At 35.2% G+C, this 27322-nt stretch overlaps 2 protein-coding genes and 1 non-coding gene across 4 annotated transcripts; 1 reads left to right on the top strand and 2 right to left on the bottom strand.

Annotated features, from left to right (window-relative positions):
• Positions 1–1409: 1409 nt before the first annotated feature.
• LOC112524230 (serine/threonine-protein kinase 24) lies at positions 1410–20146 on the bottom strand. Of its 2 annotated transcripts, none has more exons than XM_025133965.1 (18): positions 19444–20146; positions 17967–18055; positions 17766–17873; positions 17417–17524; positions 17006–17096; positions 16750–16802; positions 14851–14913; positions 14105–14149; positions 12138–12173; positions 10882–10937; positions 10242–10323; positions 7840–7971; positions 7608–7734; positions 4872–5025; positions 3820–3970; positions 3099–3296; positions 2926–3011; positions 1410–1778 (listed from the first exon to the last, which is right to left on the bottom strand). In XM_025133965.1, the coding sequence occupies exons 1-18, from the start codon at positions 20108–20110 to the stop codon at positions 1679–1681; spliced, it is 2346 nt and encodes a 781-aa protein (XP_024989733.1). In that variant the 5' UTR covers positions 20111–20146; the 3' UTR covers positions 1410–1678. The 2 variants fall into 2 exon arrangements, with proteins under 2 accessions (XP_024989733.1, XP_024989734.1); XM_025133966.1 differs by having other exon boundaries at positions 17967–19238; positions 19467–19555.
• Positions 20147–21904: 1758 nt separating this feature from the next.
• TRNAT-CGU lies at positions 21905–21976 on the top strand. Its single transcript has one exon. It is a non-coding gene; the product is annotated as a tRNA-Thr (tRNA).
• A 1343-nt stretch (positions 21977–23319) lies between these two features.
• LOC112524319 (probable LRR receptor-like serine/threonine-protein kinase RPK1) lies at positions 23320–25533 on the bottom strand. Its single transcript, XM_025134097.1, has one exon. It carries the CDS (start codon positions 25530–25532, stop codon positions 23355–23357), a length of 2178 nt encoding a protein of 725 aa, XP_024989865.1. The 5' UTR covers position 25533; the 3' UTR covers positions 23320–23354.
• Between the last annotated feature and the right edge of the window lie 1789 nt (positions 25534–27322).

Below are 27322 nucleotides of genomic sequence, written 5' to 3'. Positions count from 1 at the left end.
ATAGATAAATCATTTACTACATCATGTTATCATCTGTATGAAACATGTCCTCATTTATGTAAAATAGACATTGCATTAGAAAAAGGTTTATAATATAGATATTATCGTTTAGTTAAATAAAATTTAAATAAAGCCACCAAAAGATATACCATACCTCCCACTTTTTTTTATTAATCTGGATATTTAACCTGCATAATGTTTTTGATTAACCTGGATATCCAACCCGCTATGCGAGCCGACTAATATCAAAACGACCACCCGCTTTACAATTGCAGGTAGTCCGGAGTCACGCATCTTAACCTCCATGGCCACAATAAATCTTTATTCCTTCTTGAAATTGAACCTGAGACCTCTAGACACTTTTGACCTCTTTGGAACCCAAGTTCAAACCAATCAAACACCATACTCGCAGTTTTCATCTTCCCACTTTGATGTAATCACAAAAATCCTATGACGGTTGAAATGGGATAACTATCATTTAGGACTGGATTATATTATTGATTATAAAATAGATAAATTTATTAATCTCTATTTTATTATAAGTAAAATTGTCATTTAATTAATTAAAAAATATAATAATTACACATTTCTAAAACCTTATTTTAAAATTAAAGTATCCAACTAAAATTGTGGTAATGGATGAACAATGATTATACATTTATAACAATGTCGTTACATAATATACTTTCTAAGTTTTTAACACACTTTTACACAAATAGATTAATAATAAAACAGGTAACATATGTTTGACGCCTTTATATGGGATTTTTGTGTCTTTTTGACTAATTGACTCGAATATACATTTGGGGCAAGATGGACATATTTGGTGAGGCATTAAACTGGGATGGGACAAGACTGAGTGTAATGAAAAAAAAATGGAAAATGAGATAAGATTGACGAATTATTAAATTGCTTATATCATATTAAAATCCTAAAACCCTCCGTAACTTTACACTCGTTTACCTCACCATTGCCTCGGGGGGTCCAACCCGAACTAAAGTAGCAATAGAAATGGTCAAGCATCAGTCATCATGCATGCGTTTGATACACAAACATGACCAAGACTGAATTGGACAAGAGTGTTGTAGGCAGATGAAAGAATTGGGAACGGCTTTAGGGTTTCAATTTGACATTATCAGCTCAGTCATTTATCAATCTTGTTTCATCTTCCTTATTTTTGTTCCACCTACTTTGATGAGACAGAAAATGTGCATTTTTGTCCCATTCAAGTTATGTCTTATCGTGTCCTGTGGCAGTCTATGTCATGCCAAACATGGTACAAGAAGTTTTGTATTGTTATGTCCCGCAAACCAAACACACCCCAAGTGAATTAGTAGATACCTGCAAACCCCGAATCAATGAATGGCTGACAAGAAGCGAAAATGCAACAAAGTCTGCATAATCATCTGGAACTTAAACTGAAATCATTATCATGAATGGTAAGCAAATAAATGCAGATCCGAGTAACGGAAACCACCATATCTGCTGAACACAATGTGTATCGACACTAAAGAAACTAGTACATTTTACAACACAGATGAACGGAAAGCTAAAGCAGTTGCAAGTCTCCTTCCTAGGTTTCTCACTTCTATTGGGGCATATTAATTAGATTAGAAATTTCACACAACAATATTACAAACATAAAAATAAAACATGATAAATAAATTACAGATACCTGCTATAGCCGTAAAATAGTTCGAAGGGTATCACAAAGGTTCTGAATGGTTTGTTGTTCTTGAGCTGCTTGTAGTTCCTGCAGTGGCATCTCTTCATAGCACCTGCCTCATCAACACAAAATTGGGAAATCAAGTATCAGAAACTCATAATCAGTATACTATTTGAATTCTAGACAGGCATTTGAATACCAAAAAGCATGCAAGTTCGTAGAACCAAAAAACTAGTTCAACTTTGGAGACACGGCCACAAGCATGTATTTAATACTACATGGGTTAGGCTTAAAATGGAACCCATATATTCCACTCGATTCAAATCTGTCTCGATTTGGAGTCTTATTTGGACTTCTGTACAAAGAACTACAGCTTTGCCGATAAATTTCTTGCAAGCAAATGGTTAACAATTAGGATGATAAATTTCTTGTCTGGTATTCCCTCCGTGGCTCCGTCCCAAAATAATTGTCCACAATAAAGAAGGCACGCGGTTTTAGAAATGTGTAATTATTACGTTTTTAATGAGCTAAATGACAATTTGACTGTTTATAATAGAAGGTGTAATAACTTTATCAATCTCATAAACATTGTGTTCTCGAATTTCTGAAGAAAAAAAAAAGCAAAAGGGGGGACAAAATGAAAAGGAAAGAAAGTTTTTTATTTGTGCTCTAGAAAGGGAAACCAGAGAGGGAAGGAATCGGAAGAAACAATTTTCCATGTCCTTGAACTGAAAAGCAAGGAAAAAAATGTCACTTTTTGCAAATACACCCCTCATATTTGTTTTGATGGTGTTAAATTGATGGGTAGTTTTGTAATTTTACTAAATTGTCCAAGGGTCGTCATTTCTCTCTTTCCTTTCTTCCCAAATTGGGAGGAAACATATGATTTATTTTCCCTCCTATTCCTTTCCTTTCCCTTCAAAATAGTTTCGAGAACTCGTGCTTATTTCGCTTTCCACTCCTTTCTCTCCCTTTCCTTCCTAAAAATGGTTTAAAGAAAGGAGGCACTTGCTTTTGAAAATGGACACTTATTTTGGGACAGAGGGAGTACATTTCGTCTAGTTTTCTTTGTATAACAAGAGTCGGTTTTCCTATGATATTTGCATCATCCAAACTTATAAGTGAACAATAAGATTCTAGTACGCTAACAACGACCTGAAAGTAGGCAAATTACTTAACTGCATATGGTGTCTTCAATTTGTTCTCTTCCTACTATTTACTGTGTTTGTAATTTTTGATCTTAACAGAGAAATACTTACATTTTATGATAAGATAACGCCTGTGCGAGATTCATCAATGTTGGACTTGATGTGAGTCTCTGGTATACACTTGGAGGAAGAGGCAGCTGCAGCACATTAAGGATTCAATAAGTAAATGCACAAACTAATATTTGGTATTTTTTTGCTTGAAGGTACAGAGAGTTGGAGGGAACCTCGTTTTGCCTTCGACCCTTCTTAGACTGTCCATCGCTCGTGAAAAGCTCTTGCAATGCTTCTACAGCTACACTTCCAACATTATCCACATGCTGACTTCCAAGCACATTCTCAGACAACAATGCAATCGGAGATATATCAGTTGCCCTCAAAAAAGGAATTGGCACTGTGTTTCCAGCGGCATATATAGACCACAACTACAATGGCAAATGAACAAATAAAGTAACAAAACTAGTTAGTTGACTAAATGAAAAGAGAATCTCAAATTGTACGTCTTACTAAGAGAGCACATTTTTGGCAACCATAACTTTCTACTATCATTGTACATAACAAAATTTAGCATTTTGGAAATAAATTCGTATAATTAAAATGACTTCACCATATATGAATTGTGACATTTTCCTTAGGGCAATGCTCATTAGGAATTGCAACATCTTTTTTGAAAGTTTTCTTTTGCCAAATTAACTAGTTGGCCAATGGCCCATGTCCACGGGCAGGGAGGTAATATGCAAGGTGTTCATGGGCATTTTAATTAACACTTCCCATTAATTTATGTAGAGATGAAACATAAAAACATTATGGTTCTTGTAGACAAGTAGAGTAAAACAGTCCATACTTTTTTACCTTAAATTTGCATCTACAACATGGACGCTATTTGCTAGGCTTATTCAACACATATTTGTTCATATGTACTGCAAAAATTACAATATTGAAAAGAACCTTGTCCAGTGCTTTGCGATTAACAGTGTCTTTCTTAGTTGTGCCACTGATGACAGCACGGCTGCTTCCAATGGCTTGAGCTGTGTGTTCAGTAGCCGGTGATTCAACAATACGAAATGTATCTGTGGATGCACCATCTTTCTTGGTCACCCTGAGAGGAATATTGGGTGATTATGTGCATGCTCAAATTACATATTTATCATACAGAATAATGAAAAAAGACAATCCAGGCCACTAATGGAAAAAACTTTGAAGAATGTTCTTACGAAATCCATGGATTTTTAGTGTGGATTGCAAGCATATTAGAAGAGTATTACTAAGATAAAATGGTGCCCTAACTATTAAATTCTGCATTGAAACCCCAACATTCTGATATCATGCATCGTCCTAATCCAGGCAAGATACAATAGGCTAGTTCTCCCTTTACAATAGAGAACATGCTTACATGCTTTTCCAAATATTCCTGATTTATCAAGTTTTATTTGACATGTAGCTCTTAACCTGTTTAGGATTGCTCAACAATTCAAACCTAAAATTGAAGCACCTTCAAGCAGAGGTTAGGTGTTTGTGTGTATAAAAAGTTGCTTCTCAGACCACAGTACAGCTCAAAAGCCAGAAAATCTAGAGCAGCACCATTGAGGCTTCTGCCCAGAACACGTTAGGAAATTGGGTTGACACGTAAATTTATTATCTTATCCTCAGTAATGTTCCATCAGTCTATAATCTTTACATAAAATAGAACTTAATTTTTATGAAAAACATCTTATATTAAGAAAGGTTCTTTCTATTTTCAATTTTTATTATTAAAATCACGTAGAAGTACTTTTAAGTAAATCAAGCATACCAGATATGACAATCCTAACTGTCAAACCGATAACATTTTGGTTGTCTTCATATCTAGATCACATTTAACACTAAAAACCAAATATACTTTAATACTGCTTTTAGGATGTCATTAGCAAACACTATCTGCTTTAGGACACATGCTTTAGAACACATAACCACATCTTTGTCAGCAATCCAAGACAGGAGCTTTATAGCATGGAAATTACCATGGAATAACTGAATCTTCTCCAGAATCAGCAGTTGACGACATTTGGCCACGTGCTGAAGAAGATGAGGGCTTGTTTGCTGTTGGAACAGGTGTTTTAGCAGCTGTCTTATCTATAGCCACTCCACCATGAATTATGACACTTCCAAAATCACCTGGTCACAAGAAGTCCACACAAGTAATTTGTAAACAAACCTTCAGAAATCTATAACTAATAAACACCAATGTGTGATACGATTTCACTCTCGTAGAAAGGAGGCCAACAGGCTTGTAACAGAGGATTTGATGCCCAAATAAAAAGTATTACCTTCATTATTAGTTCTTATCTGATTATATTAGTTCAAATGTAACTTAAACAAAGAAGGTAAGCATCCTATTCAAGATCACCATTGTCAGATATTTAATAATATGTAGATAGTCATAGGGCTGTAAACGAACCGAACGAACACGAACGGAGGCTTGTTCATGTTCGTTCGTTTAACTTAACCGAACAAACGAACGAACACGAACGGTAAACGAACGAAAATCTTTGTGTTCGTGTTCGTTCATTTAGAAATAAGGTGTGCTCGTGTTCGTTTATGTTCGTTCATTAACATGCTAAACGAACGTAAATGAACGAACATAAACGAACGGCCTAAACGAACGGGCTAAACGAACATAAATAAATATTACTTGAATTCAAAGTAAATAAATAAAAGATTGTATATTAAATTTAATATATAAACGAACATAAATGAACGTAAACGAACGATAAATGAACGAACGGTAAATGAACGAACGTTCACGAACATAAATGAACGAACATTCACGAACATAAATGAACGAACGAGACTCTTGTTCATGTTCGTTCGTTTAACTAAACGAACAMAAAAAATTGTTCATGTTCGTTCATTTATTAAATAAACGAACTTCCCGCCGAACGGTTCGCTGAACGTTCGGTTCGTTTACAGCCCTATAGATAGATATGTTGCTTACTAAAAACAAATTCGATGCATAATAACATCTTCAGTAGTATGCATGTTTTTTTTTGACAAGACATTAGAGTTACACACAACTCACCATGCGTAATTCATGGTTGAAGTTCTTTCTGACCAAATTCTTTTGTTATGAATGATACATACCAGAACCCTATGCATTTTGTACAATGAACTAATTTTGACCCTAAGAAAGCACTTATTTATGAATCAGGTCAGTTGTTCATAGTTGAGGTGCTTACCAACCATACTAAAGGGAGAAACTTTTGTACCATAACGCAATTTGGATGGTAAGAGATTCAATAATCACTGTAATCATTGGTCGAATTTGTGGGACTTGAGACATGGCAAACTCATAACAGTTGAACTCTTAGAGGTGGCAAAATGCGTATTTTTTTTTCTACAAGGGTTCAAAACAGGTCATGGATCAAATCAGTTAGACGCATAGGATGTCAGCAACCTTTTCCTTTTAAAATTTGACAGGAGCATATCTATATGACATATAACAAAGTAAAATATATTAACATTACAACAACCATATCAAAATATTAAATTATTATCCCTCGTTGAAATTAAAACAATTCCATGGTAATAATGACATCATATATCAGCAAGATATTTCTAATGGTAGAGAAAATTTGATGATTATATTAGAAACTTTAACTATATCATACATTTTAGGCTTAAAATTAAAAACCTTGGTGTGAACTTTGTGCTTAAGGAATTATTTGATTTGGGAAATCCAAAAGAAATTGTTGATTAGGATAGATTGTAAAAAATGTCCACTACTTGTTAAAATTGAACAACTCAAAATTTAAATATACATGATAAATGAGTAATGGGGTCAAATTATGAAGCACTTCACATAAGCCAAAAGAATCGTATTGCCTAATTGTGACCCACTGCTACCCATAGTTTTGTCCATCTAAACCGTGTTTATTATTGTACTATCTATTTAATGACCCATTTGACCCACAATTAACATTGTCTACACCCTTTAAAACCTATGGGCCCAGTAGGCCAGTTGTCACCAAATTGGTTTGCTTTTGCTACATCTAGCCTTTCTTCCTACTGACCATCATTAGGGCACTTTCTACTTCTCATTCATGAATAAACAAAAATGGGCTGATATTCAGTCTCGGCCAGGGGATGGGTGCCATACCTAGACAATATGATATGTATTGGCATGTAAGATAAGGTTGAACGTACTGCTCTTTTGAAGAGTATACTGGTGGACTATATTTCATGGTGGAGCATTGACAAACTATATTTCAGGCAAATGAGTGAAATTGCCAGTTATCCAATTTATTATTGGCTCAAAATGTTAAAGAATCACATCAATGCACATCTTGCATATGCACAAATGAGTCATATGCCATGGTCCATGTTTAAACAAACAATAGATGCTTATTTGTAGTTCCAGGTTGATGAAGAAATATTTTCTATTTTTGTAGCATATGCATTTTGCTATATAGGTTATTAACAACTATTTGGCAACATTTTAGAGCATTATTTGCTTTACTGGGCAGCTCTAGTACGAGAATATATCTACCACGTTTAGCAGTATACATGAAACTTAGAAAAACATTACAGCTTGGAGCATATTGATTTTAGCCCATAAGCAGGACCACTTATCCAAAGCATGTTCCCACCAGAAGTATAGCCAAGTATTTCTCCTAATCAATCTCTTAATTGTTTTAAAACCAAATCTTAAACTCTAGCAAGAAAAAATGACATAAATATGAGAAATATGGCATGAATACCTTCTCCAGCGTCTTCCAAACCATCAGCTTGTACTGAACCACCTACAACAGGTACTCCATTAGGCACTTGATGAGGCTTCGACGGAACAGTATCTCCGAAGTCTTCATTCATTTTTGCTCCCAGTGTCTGCATTGAATAACCAAAAAAGGTAAAGCATGGGAGGAGAGAGAGAGAGGGTGAAAGATGTAAATGAACATAAGGTACATAGAAAATAGCGTTGTATTTCCATACCCCATATCCAGGTACGGTCTCTGCAGCAACATTTTCTGCTTCCAATGCCATAGAAGCCCTATTTTGCTTTGCCCTCTCAAGCTTGGGTAACATTGCAGAAGCTCCACTTTTGCATTTTTCTATAAATTTATGCTGTTTCAAGTGAAGGGAACATAAACAAATAAGACATACAGTAATAATTATCAACTTGAGCTGTAAGCATATAGATTCAACTAATGCATTGTAGACCAGAGTACACATCCAGATGCCAGCACCTTATCGATATTATGCTCCAGTTCGAACATGTCAACCAAAAAAAAAATCCTACTTCTATAAACCCAAATGAATGACATAAAAATAAGAACAGTTTATATACATACTTTCAGAGGGAAAAAATATGATCAGGTAACTACTATTTACCATGCAAAGAACATGTGATAGATTTCAAAGAAGAAATTAGTGTACAATGAAAATAAAATATGATAAAAGGCATAAATCATAAACTGAGAGGGCGTTTGGTTCGCTGGAATAGAATGGACTTGGAATGGTCAAATCCTTTGACCAAATTCCATTCCGTCATTTGGTTAACTGAAAGGGTGGAATAGGATGTATCAAATGGATTTGAAATCCTTAAATCAAGGAATCCTCCGTTCCTTCCATAGTTCCATGTACACAATTCCATTGAGAATAAAAGACTATTTTACCCTACCACCTCCACCTCCACCCGCTACTGACCCCCAACCACCACCTACCACCGCATCCCACCATCACCACCACCGTCACACCAAAAAAACCATAAAAGGGTATTTGGTCGGTTATCATTTTTTCATTCCAATTCTGAAGTTACATTATGTGAACCAAACAGACATATTCCAATTCATCACTTTCCTGCCAACCAAACATGTGGTCAAATTCCTTCAGGTTCGATTCCAACTACCTTGACAGATTCCATTCCATCCAAAAGCATTTTCCCCTTGAGGCGTCTAAGCGTCGTCCAAAAGTAAATTAGAGAACAAGGAGCTCAGCATTTAAAAATCAATGTGAATAGCAAAACTAAATTGCTGAGAGGAAATCGATGTGCATGTAATTGACTGATATACTTTAGTTTTGAATAACAGTCAAAACAGATAACATGGAAAAGAGCATTTAAATTCAATTTCATTGGTGAAGAATTAAAATTTTGAGAGGAATGTAGTAGAGATGCTAGATCAACATTGCTTTATGATAGATGGTTGTTATTGAATTAAGAAGTAACATATTAGAAATACGTGTAGCAAGGCAATGGTATGGTTGTGAGCACTTAGTAGAATGGACACATAAAATGGAAAGAATGGAAACACAGAATATAGCACAAGGTTAAAGGTTGTTATAAATTAACATGAAATTTAAGATGTAAATAATATAACCTTTTGCTACACAAAATCAAATGGAGAATTGAAGATTCATGCAGCCATCAGCCCATAAAGTGAAGAGCTTGGTTTTAAAAGGTGCAATGTGGTCCGATGCCTTAAGGATCCCGGAAGCCGATGCGTGATGCTGATGTGCTCGCATCACGCACGTGATGCGCCCGGTATTCAAAAAATATTTATAAATTAATTCTACATATCAATTTCTACCTTAAAAATACTTACCTATCAAAATACTTCATTTATAACATAAAGTAGTTAAAAAAAGTGGCATTAGAATCTTAAAAAGTTCGTAAACCGGAATAACAGAAGTACAGAACACACAAGCTACTACCATGAAGAACACAATTACACAAGTAAATGTCTAATAGTCCCAATCCCTAAACTAATTGACCAACCAAGTGACCAACTAATACTCCCCAACATCAGCATCATCAAACCCCAACACAGGTTCATCTCCCTCATCATTATCAAATCTTCCAATATATGTTTCCACCTCAACTTCATCATCTTCATCCTGAAGAGCATGTTCTTCTACTTCTTTGTTGGTTGTCGAGTATCGAGCTGGTTGTCGACTGTCGAGTATCGCGTTTTATGTGATATGCGATAACAGTCGCTGTCGGCTACTTCTATAATCAAGGTCTCTCGTGCTACTTCTACTTCTTCACTGTCGGCTACTTCTATTAGGTCGATAACAGTCTGTCTCTAACATTCTACTTTACTTAAGAAGCCCAACTAAAAGCTGAAAAAAGAGCCCAAGAACGCAACATACATGATGCGCTGATGCATACGTGATGCACGCATCGAGTGATGCGTATGTGATGCGATCGCATCATGGAATCGCAACGCATCAGACCCTTTGATGCGTTTTCTTCAGCGCACAGCGCATAATGCGCGCATTTTTAAACCCAGGTGAAGAGATCAATTTTGTATTGTATCATTGAATGTAACAATCAAAAAGGTGGACCAGAAAAACAGTGTTACAACAATGAGAAACATAAAGCTACTTCAGCATACCTTTAGCAGCTCAGATGCAGTGGGACGAATGCGAGGGTCTTTCGTAAGGCATTTTGCAATGAAATCATGGAACACAAGAGACCTGGAACATCAATTATGTAAGCTAAAAAATGCAAATGAGCTTTAAATAGAGATCATTATCAGACTACCACTAATAACAACCATATTTCTTCTACAATTTTCAATGGGAATATGGCAAGTATGTGCAAGATAGTTTGGTTATGGGGGATCATGAGCAGATAGCCTTGAACATGAGAAAAAAATTTCCATGGTGCAAAACCGTTGCCAGAAAGCAAAGATTTGAAACCTAGATGGTGCATACGCCTGAAATCTTTAAAGAATACAAAACCCACCATTGTCGAAAAAGAGGTTATCATCAACTTCGATTCCACATGCCAACTTCCACACTTTTAAACATATATCACAGAGTATCTTTTTTTGAAGGATATATAATATATATGGCAAATACTCATGCACCCTCCTCGCCTTTGATGAGGTTTGAACCCTTGACCTCATGGAGGCTGGGCTCTACCAGTAACCCGGATAATGCTAGGCCAATGGCCCTTTGGTATATTATATAGTATCTTGACCATCAAACAAGACGCAAATATATGATATTCATCAAGAGACAAGGACAAACCATTTCTCCTTATCTTCAAGCATTGGAGCGGGTTCGATGGATATCATAAATAACACCTATTGCAGGTATTAAGCATGTTAATCCTCTGAAACTGAGTTGCTTAAAAACCACAATAACCAAATGAAAAGAACAGACAGAAATAGAAAGACACATGAGCACATGACAGAAAAAGTACAAGAAATAACATGACCAGTAATATAGTCACCTGTGTGCTCCAGAAATCAAATCAGTAATTCAGTATGTCATCAGTTGAAGAGGAAAACAGACCGAAATAATAGATAATATATTGAACTTCATATATCAACTTTCCATGCCTTCAAATGAATGGTTTTCCAACATCATTTTATTTTACTGAATCTTACTTGATTCTGATTAACTTAGTTTCTAATAACATTCTTAAGAAATACTCTGGAAGTAATGTGAGCGTGTAACGCTGGATATACTTTTCTGTTGCATCATTTGATATCACCATTTTTAAGGACTGTTGGCTAAAATGAAGACTTGAAAATCATGTTTCACGCTCATCTTTCAAAGCCGAATATCATGACGGCCTCCACAACCTAGACTTTTCAATTGTATGCACTAAACCCAAAAGTAAAGTAACAAGCATTTTCCGCCCGCAAAAGAAACTTCTCTGAATTTCCATAACTTCCTGTAAGTTATAAAATGGTAGGTTTGAAGAGAAAAGACAGAATAAAGTTCCAAACTAATTGTCAAAATGGTTGCCCTACTTAATTGAGAAATTTATTTCATAACTTTAAAAATAGTTGACTGAAAAATAAAACTAAAATGTTAACAGGATGAAGTCCAATATTCTCATGGGAACTGCCACATATGTGTTAATAAGATGAAATACAATAGACATGAAATACAATAGACATGGAACTTTATATATGTTCTATATAATAATAAATATGGCAACAGGATGAAGTCCAGTATTCTCATGGGAAGTGCCACATATGTGTTAATAAGATGAAATACAATAGCCATGGAACTTTAAAACATATGAGTTATAACCAAAAAAAAAAAAGATATGCCATTCAATGTAAGCAATGACAATATAAACTGGAGCAAATCTGGGACCATCAAACTTACCATCATTGCCTTTTATGAACATGGAAAGAAAGTTAATGCACTCTCTCTCTCTCTCTCTCTCTCTTAACAATCACACTTTCATGTTCCATAAAAGGAAAAAATGGTAAGGATGGTCTTTTACAGTCTCACAGAAGCCACAACGCATAAATACATGCACTAACCCTCATTGGATGCACATTTGATCTTGGAGGAAACCCCTGAAAGAAAATAATATTCTGACATGAGAAAGAATACTAGCATATTCACAACCAGCATGCACTGAGCAAGCTAAAAGAGAATACAGAAGTCATAGGACAAAGATTCAGTGAATATTGATTTTCTCTTCTTTCTTCTGATAAAAGTTCAATTACTCAAGCAACACCAAAAGATAGTAGTTACAGAAACAGGATAGAAAGAAAGCTATGTAAAAAAATCCCGATAAATACTACGATCCTGGAGGATGGCTCCACAACTAACACTATTTTTCTCAAACCTGGAGATCTGAATAACTCTCATCCCACTTTCTATCTTTTTAGTTAGATGATATTCACAATTTCAACAGATAAATAAGGTTCATCCCCGCTATTTACATTCAACGTAATAAGGGAGGAAAGATAAGTTTATTCAAAACTCACACTCACCACCAAAGACAAGCAGAAGATTCAGGGGCTGTTTGGTTCATGCTGGGGAATGAAAATGGAAATGAATTTTCATTCCCCCCAGTTTAATCTGGAATGAAAATTTGGGCTTTTGGGGGAATGAGCCCATTATATTATATAATACCAAATAGTTTCTTTTATTTTCATTCCCATTGATTACTACTAAATACCTCTAACCAAACACCCCCTCAGATATTAAGGCAGAAGGGCAGCAATCAGACTACCACACAGAACTCAGTCCTTTCCCAACATATGTACTCCAAAATTAAAGAAAGGAGTTTTATCTTCGAAACCCATTGGAAGGGATAGTGCACAAGAATGATAATTGGGAGAAAAATAATTGGTTATAACCATCACCACCCCTGGAATAGACACTACTATCTTGTCCAAAACAACTTCTTTCCAATTATATCAGGGACTGTCTCCACTTTTCCAATCATTTTGGGTACAACTTAAATTTTTTGGATTTTCTGCATTTACATCAAGTACCTCCCTCTATTCCAACAGAACAAAGTAGATGACAGTTGCATTCCGGTCTGTTCATGATTCCCGAACCTATATTTCCTATCAATGCAACCAAACAGCACTCAGTACGCATGTATCAGGGATCTACTGTATGCACTTTTAATTAAGCCTCATAATGCCATTATTTTGCACTTGATCCCACCCTGGTCTCAGTAAGACCATTACAACTGCATTTCTATATTTCCCACAATCCAATCCTGGACCATGTATCTTTGCCACTTAGTGGACTAATACCAGCTATCTGTTACACACCTTAAGAGCGAATAAGACTTAGAACCTCACTAATGTTGACAAGGAAGCTCACTGCATATCAGATTTGTGATCCAAGTATCACCATCATTACAGGACTATGAAAAATAGAACGGTTCACGCCTAATTTTTAATCAGGTCACAACCAAAGTACAGAATTCAGCTAGTACATAATAGCCCAAATCTTGTAACAGGATCCAGATCAAGATATAAGTTGTCATAATGGATAAAGCTCCAACAGAAGTATTCATATACAAAGTCATATCTTCTATTACATAAAGTTGTTGATAACGCCGCAATGATAGGACTGAACGAGTGAGGTTTCTGTTCCAATAAGGTTTTATGCCATACCTTCTCCATTTGTAAACACAATTTCTGAAAACCCAAAAACTACTTCCAAATTTGTGATCTGTCCTATAGCCATCATGTATCAATCAGTCCTGTAGATATACAGGGAAAAGCTACTCATACCATGAGCATACCCTTAAAAAATATGATCACACACAACCTTTTAAATATCTCAGGTTCATCAGTCACCACCTCGTCGATGAAAAATATAATTCACCAAAACTTGTAGGTAGTTTCACCACAAGGAACTTCTAGCTTGGTTTTGAAACATTGTATACAAGATTTTAGTCTCTAGATGCAAGAGATTTCAAGAAAGAATAAACCAGTTGCATTGCTTGAAGTTCTATGAACAAGATCGAAAAAAATACCTCAGCCATTTCAATTGCAGACACCCCAAGGGCCCACACATCTACCTGGAAAAAGAAAGTAGATTATATAAAACAGTTGGTTCGACATAGAATGTTCTTCACAGCAGAAAAAAGAACCACCAACTTATAGACTTTAAGTAAGAACACCAACTCATATAAATGTCATTACTGTGTTTATAAAAGATATGAAGTTATACTTGCCACAAAACGAGTGCTCTGCCACTTAAGAAGTAAAATATACTTGCAACTTAAAAACTATAAACCAAACCACACAAACCCAGTAAGTCCTACCCAGAGGTCGGTCTGGGAGGGACGGGATGTAGGCAGACCTGACCTCTATCTTGAGAGTAGAGCAGTTGTTTCTGTGAAGACCCCTGGCTTGTGCAAAGTGTGTGAAATGAAACGGTCCAGCATTTAAAAAATAAAATACAAAAAAGTTCTTCGGAAAAAGATCTATAATAATTCTATTTAACAGTTGAATAGAACCATGAAAAGTAATATTAAAATGTATAAGCGCTTCAAATAAAAAATACAGTTTTCAGTTTTAGAAATGTAAACAGATCAAAGAGAACACATATGAAAGAGGAAGTAACACCAGAAATGTTCAATCTTATGCAGTAACCAAACATGCAAATATCACAACGTTTCTTACTTTCTCATGATAACTTTCCTATGATATAGAGTAGTGATATGAGAAGAAAGATCTCAAAAAACCAGATATAGGTATCCATAAACTGTCCATTTACCTTCCCATCATATCGACTCTCCTGGATAACCTCAGGAGCCATCCAGTGGGGAGTACCAATAAACTGAAAATGAAAGATGGCAATAAATTAGTTCCAAAAAACACGAACTAATACAGCATTCAAGCTTCAAGAAGAGGGTCTGAACTAAAGAAAGATCATCAAGTATGTGGAATAAGAATTAGTGGCTCATCAGAAACAATAAGATGACTGAAGGACTTTATTTAACTTTAAAAAAGCAATTTCTGTTGTTCCCTTTTTAATAATATCGGGTCGGGTTCTTCTCCTACCCATATCAAATAGAACACGCTTAGCCAAATCTTCTTCATGTAAAACCTGCTTGATTTAACATTCTGCTTTCATTCAAAGGCTCTTGGGTTTGAATAGTACTCATATGTGTGATTATCACTGAAAAGATTGCACAATAGCAGGATCATTCATCCATGCTACACAACCATCAAGCATAGCAAAAATGATGGGTCATTCTCTCACAGCACAGGCTTCAAATGAGTTGGTAAAAATCCAAGTTCCTGAAAGATCTTGGTTTCAACACATCCCACCAACCATTCACTTCTATTTGCTGGTGAAATTTGCTTCATAAAAACTCTATGCGTTTGAAGCACCTCAGTTAGCTCTTTAAATTAGAGTGGGTAACGCATGCCCGGGTTGTGTTAAAAAGAAGTTGGTCGTTTTGATAAAGCAAATGATTTACATAATTATTGCTTTTAAACAAGTCGGTCCCTAACATAAATATGAACAACCGCACCACGGAACTCAGTGAGTGAAATAATATAGTCACCCAAAGTAATGGAATAAAAGACCCAGGCAACAACACGAAGCAACCCATCTGTTAGACCTGAACGATTCAGCACGGCATGCATTAACTAACTGACTATCACAAAGTGCAATGATATTGACTAAATTTGCTTCTCTGCATCTTCCCTGCAATCACCCTCTTTCTCATCTTTGACACCATGCGACAACTAATTCTCTATGTTAACTGTAATCCACTCAATTATTTCATGTATACAATAAAAATGATGAAATTCATTCATCATAAATAATGTGCTTCTCTGCATCTTTCCAGCAACCACCTCTCTTTCTTATCCTAGACAGCCTAAGTTTGAGATTTTATAGAAAGCAAACATGGTATAGTTATACCTTTCTCCATTTGAGGACATTTAAGGGAGGATCAGATTTAGTTTGAAGTTAGTGGCAGCCAAAATTCTCCCTTTTCCGGCCAAAATCTCTCGTCTTGTTGTTCTCTGGCAGATCTCACATCCCCTATGTTATTACTCAGTCGTATTGGCTTCCAATGACCACCCCCACCAGGCATTAAAAAAAAAAAAAAAGGTGATATTGAAAATGAAAATAATATATGAAAAAACCAGGAACGAAGGATATTTACAGCTCAGCAACCCAGGCCTACACCTATCAAGGACCAGCGGTTAGCTTGCAGCTCCAAGACCTTTGGCAGAACCAGATACAAAATACCACCTACAGAGTGACTTTTGGGACATTGATGTATACATGCATTTGTAAATGTCCTTGACAAGTCTCAGAGATATTTATTACACAGAATAGTAAATTTAAAAAAAAGGCACTAAAACATAACCCACAAAAATTAAATAATTTAGCAAGCGAATAGAAAAGCTATCACTTCCTTTGTAAAGGTTTGCGTTCCTGAACGAACCTTATAAACCTGAAAACCACTTAAGAGGGTAATCTTTTCATAGCTGACAAAAGATAAATGTTAATACTGCTGTCTATAGAAGTCAATTCACATAACCATCATCAAAAGATCAAGACTATATAGGACTAGTTTAACTACCAGGCATGACATTTTGAAAAGGCTGAACAGACGAAATAACCAGAATATAGCAAGCTCAGTAAAAGCTTTACCGTGTTACGTTTGGACATTGTCCTTGTCAGCTGTGCAGCAACACCAAAATCACCTGTTGTAAAAACATGCATTTTGTAATCAGTGTAAAAACTAACTGCAGATTCAAATGTTGAAATGGTCAAGACAAGATATTAAATACACTTTCAGGTCTATAAATCTTATACATGTTAGATCATCCAGTAAAAGAAAAAAAGAAACCAGTCAATTTGAAGTAATTTACAGAACATGTGTGAGAATTATTTTATTTGAACTTACCCAACTTGACCTCTCCTTGTTCAGTCAACAAGATATTACCGCCCTTAATATCACGATGCACTTTGAAGATTGAATGCAAATAGGACAAACCCTACACGAATTGCAACAGAGATTAGGAGAGTAAGCAAGTCAATCTTAAAACCAAATAGCTGGAGTCAACATAGGCAACTAAAAATGGCCCACTACAGTGATTTTGTTAGAGCTTCTAGATTTGTTCTTTTTTCTTTTATGTGACCAACTTATTCAAAAAATAGAAAGCATATAAAGAAATGCTCAGGGCCAGCATAATTATATGACAAAAAGATATCCTCATATTGGTACAGCAGAACTGATTTTTACTTTCGCTCAAGGTAGAGTGATAGAATGTCCCTAGTGAATGCAAGGATGAAGAACAATCAGATCTAAGAGTACCTTTAATGCTTCCTTACATATATATGCAATTTGGTACTCCTCTAAAGGCTCATCAGTAACATTCATCAAATCAGCAACACTTCCTCCACCACAATACTCCATTACAATCTGCGTCAAGAAAGAAAGAAATAAAAAGACAGAGCACAAAACTGTTTTCCACATAAAAAAAATATATGAAAAGGACTTGGTTTTAATAGATAAAAACATGAAATAGGTTGTACACAATCAATGCCATATGAATAAATTAAATGTGGGATGAATACTTTATCTTTTTATAGATAAATAAATTACAGAAACGATACAACCATTGTGGTGAAAATATAAGTAAATGTGGGAGTAGCATCCATACCCAGAGGTATTCCTCACCCTGGTAACTTCCTAGGTATCGAACAACATTAGGATGACTGCATTGCTGCAACATCTCTATTTCACCACGAATTTCTTCATACCCTTCCTCCTGATATATATATATATAAAATAGCAAAAAAAACTTTGAGAAGCCAATCACCCAATCAAACTCGAGACAGACCAACGTGAAACTATAGCATACCCCTTCAGATAATGATATCACTTTGATTGCAACCATTTCCGAAGTTTTCAAATCGCGAGCTTTGTAAACAGACCCATAAGAACCTTTTCCTGTCATTAACGAAAAGACAGTTTTCAGTAACTTTGTCCTGCACATATAGAACAGATACAAGACCACTGAAAGACTATTTGCCAGGCCTTGTCATATCTAAAGAACCATTAAGTAAAGCAAATTGATGATGACTGCAAGATTATGGTAAATAGTAGGTTCATCATGATTTTATTTAGCTTTAATGTAGCTATGTCAAGATTATTATCGTAACAATATCCTATTTATTGTCACGATATCTACTGATCTTTTTATGGTTATTATTAGGATGATTTTTATGATAATTTTCCAGTGACTGTTAAGTGCTTAAATTTATCATTAATTCTTAGCATCTTTAGGATAAGCATTGTTATGTTAAGATCTATCTTTGTTGTTAATCATCTTATATATAGGGATGTAACTCATAGTAGTCTGCATGATAATTTACGTCAACTGAGACTCCTGGAACATATGGAGGCTTGGGATGTCATGTCTTTCTTGAGCTTTGACATCTAAGGTAATTTGCAAATCCATGCACTTGTTATATACAAGTCTTGATTGTATATTCAATGGTGTTAAGTGTTAACTACTTGCACAACAGTGCACTGTAAGTTAATAACAGTTGCATGGCAAAGGGAAAAAAGTTACCAGAATGACTCTGAACCATATTACTGGAGCACAGATTTTGTGCAAAAAACGAGGCCTGTAAGGTGATAGCTCACAAGTAAAACAGCTCAGCCAAACAATTGAAGGTTGAAAGCTCCTACATAATAACCAAAGTCTGAATGCAGAATGCTTTAAAAACCTATTAACACTAATACAATCTTAAAGTTGAGTATTGTATGTCTCAGGACAATTGAGGGGTCTCATTTCAACTGTTGTTCGAATTCTTGGTTGTATATATGTTGTACATGGGAAAGTTCAAAAGGATTCATGTAAAAACTATAAAGTAGGGTCCTTGGAAGTCAGGGTCAATTGAGAGTTTTTGAACAGAAAGATGGTGGGAAGAGACCATCAAAGAGGCATATATGGCAACGTAGCCCTGGACAAAAGCCAGTTTAAGAATCTCTATATCCTCCTGGTTTCTTGTGTGAGACCAGAGCTGCTCAAACTTTCCAACTGTTCTGCTGCTTGGCATGTTATCGGAATTAGAGAATCGTACTGCCCTCCTCTTGTCACTTAGTTCTGTGAGATGCAGTCTGTGAGCTGCAATATGTAACCTGAATCCATAATGAGGTTCATAGCTTTGTTTAACAAACTTTGTTATCCTCTCTTTTTAGGAGTTGGATTTCTCGTGGAGAACATTAAATGTCAGTAATTGAATTACAAAAAACATAAATCACACATCAGTGTACGTATCATACATATGATTGTAAAATAAAAGTTACCAAAAGAAACATAAATATTGTACCAAGTTCATGAAGCAATTCGTACTTGGTAGATGGATCTTCTCTCGTAATACTATCTGCAATAGAACCGGAAGACATTTTGCTTGTCTGCCGCCGTGAATACCCTCCTTCTTCATCCTGTGAAGATGACGTCGGCGTACCACTCCCTTTCCTTGGCTTCCCAAATCCTTCTCCTACCGCATGCATACTAGCCACCGCTCTACTCATCGTTGACATTCCGCCACTAGTCCGCCGCACCACTGTCCCCGATATTGATTCACTCTCTCTTTCCTCCGATCTCACCACAAAAGTCCCAAAGCCGCCGCCGTCTTCATCATCGTCTTCTTCTTCATCGGATTCCTCTCTCCTATACGAAGCTTGCACGCGACTACGACCAGTTTTTACAATCATCGTGCCGGAGATGCTTTCTCCATCGTCGTCGGAATCAACAGCGGCTCCGAAGTCTTTTGGCAGTCGCTTGAGGAGAGGAGGTAGTGATTCGTCGTCATTTGGATCATCATCTTCTTTACATAGCATTGTAGCGTATATGTCCCCTGAATCTACCTTTTTAGGGTTTTTCTGCTTTTGTGCTTCATCATCTTCCTCATCGTTATGTACTACAAACGTTGAGTAGAGCTCTGATTTTGTCGGCTTTTTGCTCGTCCGGCGAGCCGCCGGAGAAAAATCCATCTCTCCGGGCGTGTGTATGTGTGTGTCTCTCTCTCTCTCTCGGTGTCTGTGTCGGATTCCGACTTTAACAGCCACGGTCAATATGAAAACATATCAATATTTCCACTTTACCCCCTTCAACTTTTTATCATTTTGTTCTCACCGTCCTATAAGTTAAATCTATCGATTTTATTACCCTAAACATTTTCAATTATTACATTCAAGTCCTATAAAGAATATGAAAACCAAAAGTACTAAGAATCTTACCCAGTAAGAGTAAAGGCAATAATCAAGAGTTTTATCCAATAATTGCGGATGACGACTCTTACCATGGTTAGCGCTTATCAGGATAAATTGTTGCATACGATGCGTTTTAGTGAATGAAATTTTACCCGGTAAGTAAGCAATAGTGTTGAATTTTACCGATAAGTGTTTATCGAGTAAGTGTTTAGGTAAACGGCCCCGTAGAGTGACTTATTTATTAACCTTTTCACTATCACCACAAAAATTAACTTTTTTATATCAAAGATACATATGTGAACAGTTATATAATGTAACTGAAATATCTAAACTCAACAATTAATTAAATTACAAACGGCAAACATAATTTGTATGAAATACGAGTTAGCGTTTTTGGGCATTACATTGTTGTTATTCTATGTATTTGTGTGGTTTTGAGAGAGAGATAGGTTATTATGTTTTTTTAATCAATTTTATATAATATTTTATTATATTAATAGAGTTCAACACGTATCTTTTATTTTATAAAGTCAAACGTAATAATAAGTTGTTTTTAAAAATGAAATGATTTCATGAATTTGAAATTTCATAAACATAGGATTTTGAATTCTCAGGGGAACGATTGGTATTTCATGGGTTTTCGTATAATTTATATATGATAATGTTTTAAAATATGTTAAAAACATTTGTTTTATAAAAATCAATTAATAAAAAAGTTAATTTAATTATTTATATAATTTATTTTTTATCAATAATGAGATTCAATTCCATTCGAAATCCTTACAAACAAAATACAACAAATAGTCTAAATTCTTCGAATTCCAAATACTTTCACAAAATTCAAATATCTCAAAATCATTCCTTAAACAGCTCTTTCAAGACGTGGAATCTAAAAACTTCATAATATAAATTAGTATACATAATTCGAAATTAACTTATTAAATTGAAATATAATTATAAATTGTTAATTTCATAGTAAAAGAATTATAAATTTATTAGAATGATATTCGTGCAATGCGGCGAGATGTATCTCGATTTTTAATGTTTCGTTTTATTATTTGTATTTGTCGATGTTATAATACGATTTTATGTGGTTTGAGAAATCGATAATGTTTTTATTTTTGAATAAAATATAAATTTGAAGATGTCATAAAATTTTGAAAAAATATAGATAAGTTATACTTTTTATTATAATTTAATTTAGATTTAATAACGAAATAATTATTGTTGGTTTAATAATATAACTTTTTAAAAAGATAATAATTACATATTTTGTTAAAACTCAATGATTATCCTAATTATATTTCACTTTTTTTTATTAAAATAAGAAGTTTATATTGTATTTGATTATATTTATTTGCAGTTAGTTACACGAATTTAAACATGAAAATCTAATAGGTCATACTTATATACAATTTACTTGTAATATTGAATTTTAACTAATATACATCAATAAACGGTACATCATACATAAAAAATGATTTTTAAGAGTTTTTTATCAAATGCTTTATAGGTAAAAAAGAAATGTGTGAAAAATAGTATATGTAAATTTTAAGTTACAAAGATAAACAACAAGCCTCCGTAGCATAGTGGTAGTGCGTTCGCTTCGTAAGCGAAAGGTCGCGAGTTCGATCCTCGCCGGGGGCTACGTATATAATTTTTTCTTCTAACCCTTATAGTTTTTCCAAATAATGAAAATGGCCACCATCTTTCAAAATGTTTATCTGAATCCCCAAAGTTTATGTAAATGATCAAAATACCCCCTTTTGAAATTGTTCATGCATACTCTCTTATTTAGGTCTTATATTTATATTTATTTTAATATAATCAGGGTGGTAATGTTATTATTTAACAATAAAATAGAACACCTTCATCAATTTCATTTTAAACTATGGGTTTTTGTGTTCCGATTTGAACAGTTGGATCCGTCAAACCATAAACGGTTTATGATATTTTTTTTTAAATCAAACTGTTTGGTAGCAATTGATTAAACCGGTCAAACTAGACCATTTTTTATAGACTTTCAAATAAAAATAATAATATATGTTTCCAAAATGAAAATTATACTAGTAACATTGCTAAAAAAATACTGTATTGAATTTTAAAAGAAAATCGAACTCCAAAATAAAAATAAAAACATTGAGTAAGTTGAAAAAAAATTAAACAGATAAGTCAACAATGAGCATAATTTTGGACAAATATTGAGCAATAAGTCGAAGAATGATTTGGAATTATGGATTTTCTGGATTTTGGAATTTTACTGATTTAGTAAGCCCAGATAATTGAAAAATGAGAGCAAAAACTTAACGTTTTGAACGAACTCTTTTGATGTCGAAACTGGACCGATTGCATCTTTAAACCGCCAAAAAAGATATATTTTAAACGCTTTAATTGGGAGGGGGAATGTTTACGAAAAACTTGGTTTTTTGCATAAAACCTCCCCTTACAAAATTACTGATGAGCTGTTTGACAGTTGCTGAATGGTTTGATGTAGAATGATTAAGTGGTCAGAATAATTAAGAGTCTCTCATGATATAATGTAAAATGAAATATAATTGTTTGGTAATTATTTATAATGAAATTAGAGCGTTGAATGGTTAAGGAAGGTCCAGAATACAAAATCATTCAGAGGGTTTTAGAACCATTAAAAGACATACTTTTTTTTGCCAAACAAGATTCACCCCTTAACGATTCAAAGACTTTCTCTTAATAGAACTATTAAGAAGTAAACAAACAACCTCTAAATAAACCATTTATCATATCATCAAGTCACTATAAAATAATCACATATAGTTAATCGAATAAGATATGAGTCTCATTAAACTGCTAACAAATATACACATAATATTTTTATTTTACGATGGAAAAAGTAATTTATGAATTCATTTGGTTTGATTTATAACTCATCATCCATCCATTTTAATATAACAAAAATGAAATCGCTCAAATGAATAAATAATTATGTAAACATTAATTCATATATGCATTAGAAAAACAATAAATCCAAAAGGGAAGAAAAAAAAAGTCAAGGGTCAAAAGCAGTTTGAATTTGCCTCAATATCCTTGCAACTTGCCTCATTTTAGGCCTCCCGCCGCTGGCCTCCTCCGTGCAAACCAGCCCCAATTGCAGCAACTCCAGCAGCACATTTTCCGGTCCGGCCTCCCACATTCCGGGGGCGAAAACCTCCACCATCCGGCCTTCCCGCCACAGCCGCCACGCCCACGACACAATCGTGTAACCATTTTCTTGAGAAGAAAACGACGGATCCAATGCCCGTTTATCGGAAATCAACTCGAGCAACATCACTCCGTAGCTGTACACATCCACCTTATCGGATGCGCGGCATGTTAGAGCGTATTCCGGCGCCACGTAACCGAAAGTTCCGGCGACCCCGGTTGTCACGTGGGTCTCGAACCCCTCGAGAAGCCGTGACAACCCGAAATCCGACAGATAAGGTTTTAGATCCTTATCTAATAAAATATTGCTCGGTTTCACGTCTCGGTGGAGTATTCGGGGATTACACTCGTCGTGCAGGAATGCTAGCGCGGTGGCTACGTCGAACACGATTTTGTGAACGGTTTTCAAACCGATAACAGAGTTTCGTTTTTGGCAGATAAATTCTTCCAAGCTGCCGCCAGGAAGATAGTTGTAAACAAGAAACATTTCCGACATGCTAGCGTAATAGCCGATTAAAGTTATGAGGTTTGGGTGTCGGATTTGTCCCAGGCTCCGGATTTCCGCGTTAAATTGAGGGACTCCTTGACACATTTCCACAGTGAGCCGCTTCACGGCCACGGTTATCCCCGGGGATATCTCGGCTCGGTAGGTTGATCCGAACCCGCCGTTCCCAATGCAATATCTCGAGGTGAAATTTCCGGTGGCTTGGACGACGTTGTCGAACGTCAACGGCGCCCCGACCTCTTTGAAAATGACGAGGCGTTCGGTTCCCGAACGAGGTGGAGACGGGATTCCTTCGACTTGGGAACTTCGTCTCCGATTCCGCATGTAAAAGTAAGCGATGATGAGAACGATAAGAATTAGAACAATGAGTGATGCAACTAGAATTAACACCAATTCAAGGAGAGTGAAACCCTTTTTCTTCCCATCAACAGTCCCCGAGTCGGCAAGGGCGCGACGGTGTTGTGACGACAATGACTGTAAATTAACGACCGATTCCACCATTATCTGCTCGGAAACGTTGTTGGATGAGAAATCAAACTTAACAAGCGATTTCGAATTGACGAGGCTTACAGGAATATTGCCAACAAACCTGTTTCTAGAGATATCAAGAACTGCAAGATTTTCGAGCATGCTGAGCTCAGAAGGAACACCCCCACTAAACGCATTCGAAAACAGCAATAATGTCCGTAATTTCCCGCAATTTCTTATGCTTTTCGGGATCTTGCCATCGAGAAAATTCCCAGAAAAATCAACATGGTCAAGAACATCACAGTTGGTCCAGAATTCATCCGGTAATGATCCGAAAAACCGATTAAACGACAAATAAACCCCTTTTAGCTTCCTGATGCTACCAATAAACACGGGAATCGTCCCATGGATTCGGTTTCCGGCTAGATTTAAGATGCTTAAACCCTCACATTCTGCAAGTGATTTGGGGATTTTCCCAAATAATCTGTTAAACCCTAGATTAAGAACCTGCAACTTCTTCAAATAGGTGAAATCAATCATCGATAAGTTTCCATTAATTGAATTCCCTTCAAGATCAATCACTTCAAGATTCCTTAACCCCCAAATTGCATCAGGCAACTCACCAGATATCTGATTAAATGGAACTGATAAAACCCTAAGTTCTAACAAATCCCCAATCACATTTGACAAAATCCCACCTACAAATTTCCCTTTTCTACCAGAAGAACAATTCCTTTCAAGATCAAAATGGTAATCACCCAAACAAGAACCAGAATGAATAAACTTACCTCCTGGTATCCTCAGCTCAGAAACCCTGGCATGTGAGTTGCACGTGACTCCGAACCAAGAACAGTGATTAGGGTTTGCAGGTTTCCAGCTTGAAAGCAAGTTGTGAGGATCAAAAAGGGCGTTCTTGAGCTCCAAAAGTCGATTTTTCTCTGAAAAATCAACAAATTCACCAGAAACGAACCACAAGAACATCAAATTAAACACTAAAAACAGGATTGAATTCGATCTTTGCCTTTTTCTTCCACCCATTCCAAATAAACCCATGATTTTTCTTCTTGAAATTTCTTTAACCTAATCACTGTTCTTCAAGATTAAAAATCACAAATCGATTCACATGAGGTTTTCAAGATTTGGGTGTTAGAAGAACTAGAAAAAGACTTGTTCGTTTGGGAGAAAATGAAGATTTCTTGACGGTTTGATATTGCATTTACTTGGATATTGTGATATGATTTGGTGTTGGGGGATTGGGTGGATGTGGTCAAAGTCAACAGTAGTGAGAGGGTGGTCATGTAGTCAACATACGACAGCCGCCGGTGGTACAATTGGACGAAAGAAAACACGTAACGTGTTAACGGTGGACAAGTCGGTGACTTGAGTCGACTTTTTGGGCATTTGCAGGACCAGTTGACCATAACTCTGTTGCTGACTCCACTGCTGCCAAATTTATTCTTTCAGACAACTGTCATTTGATATTAACGAAATTTTTCTATATAATTTAATCAAATAATTGGTAACACCAACCAAAAAAATTAAAAACATTAAAGAATGGATTTAAATTAGGAAAAAAAATATTAAAAAAAATCTAATGAACTTTAATGTTTGGAGTAGGGGTGAGCATAGACGGGTATCCGCCCTTTTTGATAGGAACCGGAACCGGAACCGGCGGTTCTTGAGATATTAGAACCGGAACCGGTTAGAACGGTTCTTAAATTTTTGGAACCGGAACCGCCGGGAACCGGTTCCGGTTCCAGTTCCGGGTACCCGCTTCTTAAAATATTAAAATTTTATTGTTTAGAAATAAAAAATAAAACATTGGCAAAACACTAAATAAATAAGCAAGAATACAAATTATACAAAATAATTGTTACAAATATTGTTTAATAATTACAAACTATAATAGACTAATAGAAAATATTCAAAGTTTAACGATTACATATTATAATGGTAAATGTTGAAAGTTTAACGATTACATACTATGAATCCAAGTGAATACACAATTTGAAAAAATACGAATCATTTTATATGRAGAATTTAGATGAAGAATGAAAATGACGACGTGCTTTCAATATGTAAACCTAATATAAATTTGGTATTAAAAAATAATAATTATTTTTTTACTTGAAAAATGTCGGGTACCCGGCGGGTAACGGTTCTGAAAAATTGAGAACCGGAACCGGAACCATTCTCAATCGGTTCCGTATTTTAGGAACCAGAACCGGAACCACTCATATCGGTTCCGGTTCCGGAACCGGCAGTTCCAAGGCGGTTCCGGTTCCATAGCCGGGTACCCGGTTCTGCTGCTCACCCCTAGTTTGGAGTGATTGAGTTTTTTGGATAACTTTTTGAAAAAAATAAATTACTGAATATTTCAAAACTTGCTAAATATGTTTGAGACTTTCTAAAACATGTTAGATACATCCGTTATAACCTATAAAACTGTTTAATGTGGTAAAATAATTGAAAATATCTGAAAAAAACCCAATGAACTTTCATATTTTGAACGATTAAGTTCCTAATCATTTTTTGAATCAAAAAAATACTTACATCTATAAAATTATACAAATATACCAAAAATGTACTTATATTTACAAAAATGTGTTTATATTTAAATTATTGATGAAATTTATTTTAATGGTGGTCAAGTTTGCTATCAATTAGATATAAGTTATCCATACATATATACTAATGAACACTAGCAACGAATTTTAATTAATTATATATTTAGTTAAATTTCATCGTTAATCTGTCAATAATTTAATCAAATTATTTTCTATTTTTTTATTTAAAAAATCATCAACGAAATATATTTTATTTTTAATTATAATAAATTTAAT

The sequence above is a fragment of the Cynara cardunculus genome, assembly GCF_001531365.2.
Source record: "Cynara cardunculus var. scolymus isolate 2C chromosome LG 13, CcrdV1, whole genome shotgun sequence".
NCBI classification, from domain to species: domain Eukaryota; kingdom Viridiplantae; phylum Streptophyta; class Magnoliopsida; order Asterales; family Asteraceae; genus Cynara; species Cynara cardunculus.
Note: the sequence above shows the minus strand (reverse complement) of the source record. Positions and strands in the feature narration are given on the sequence as shown.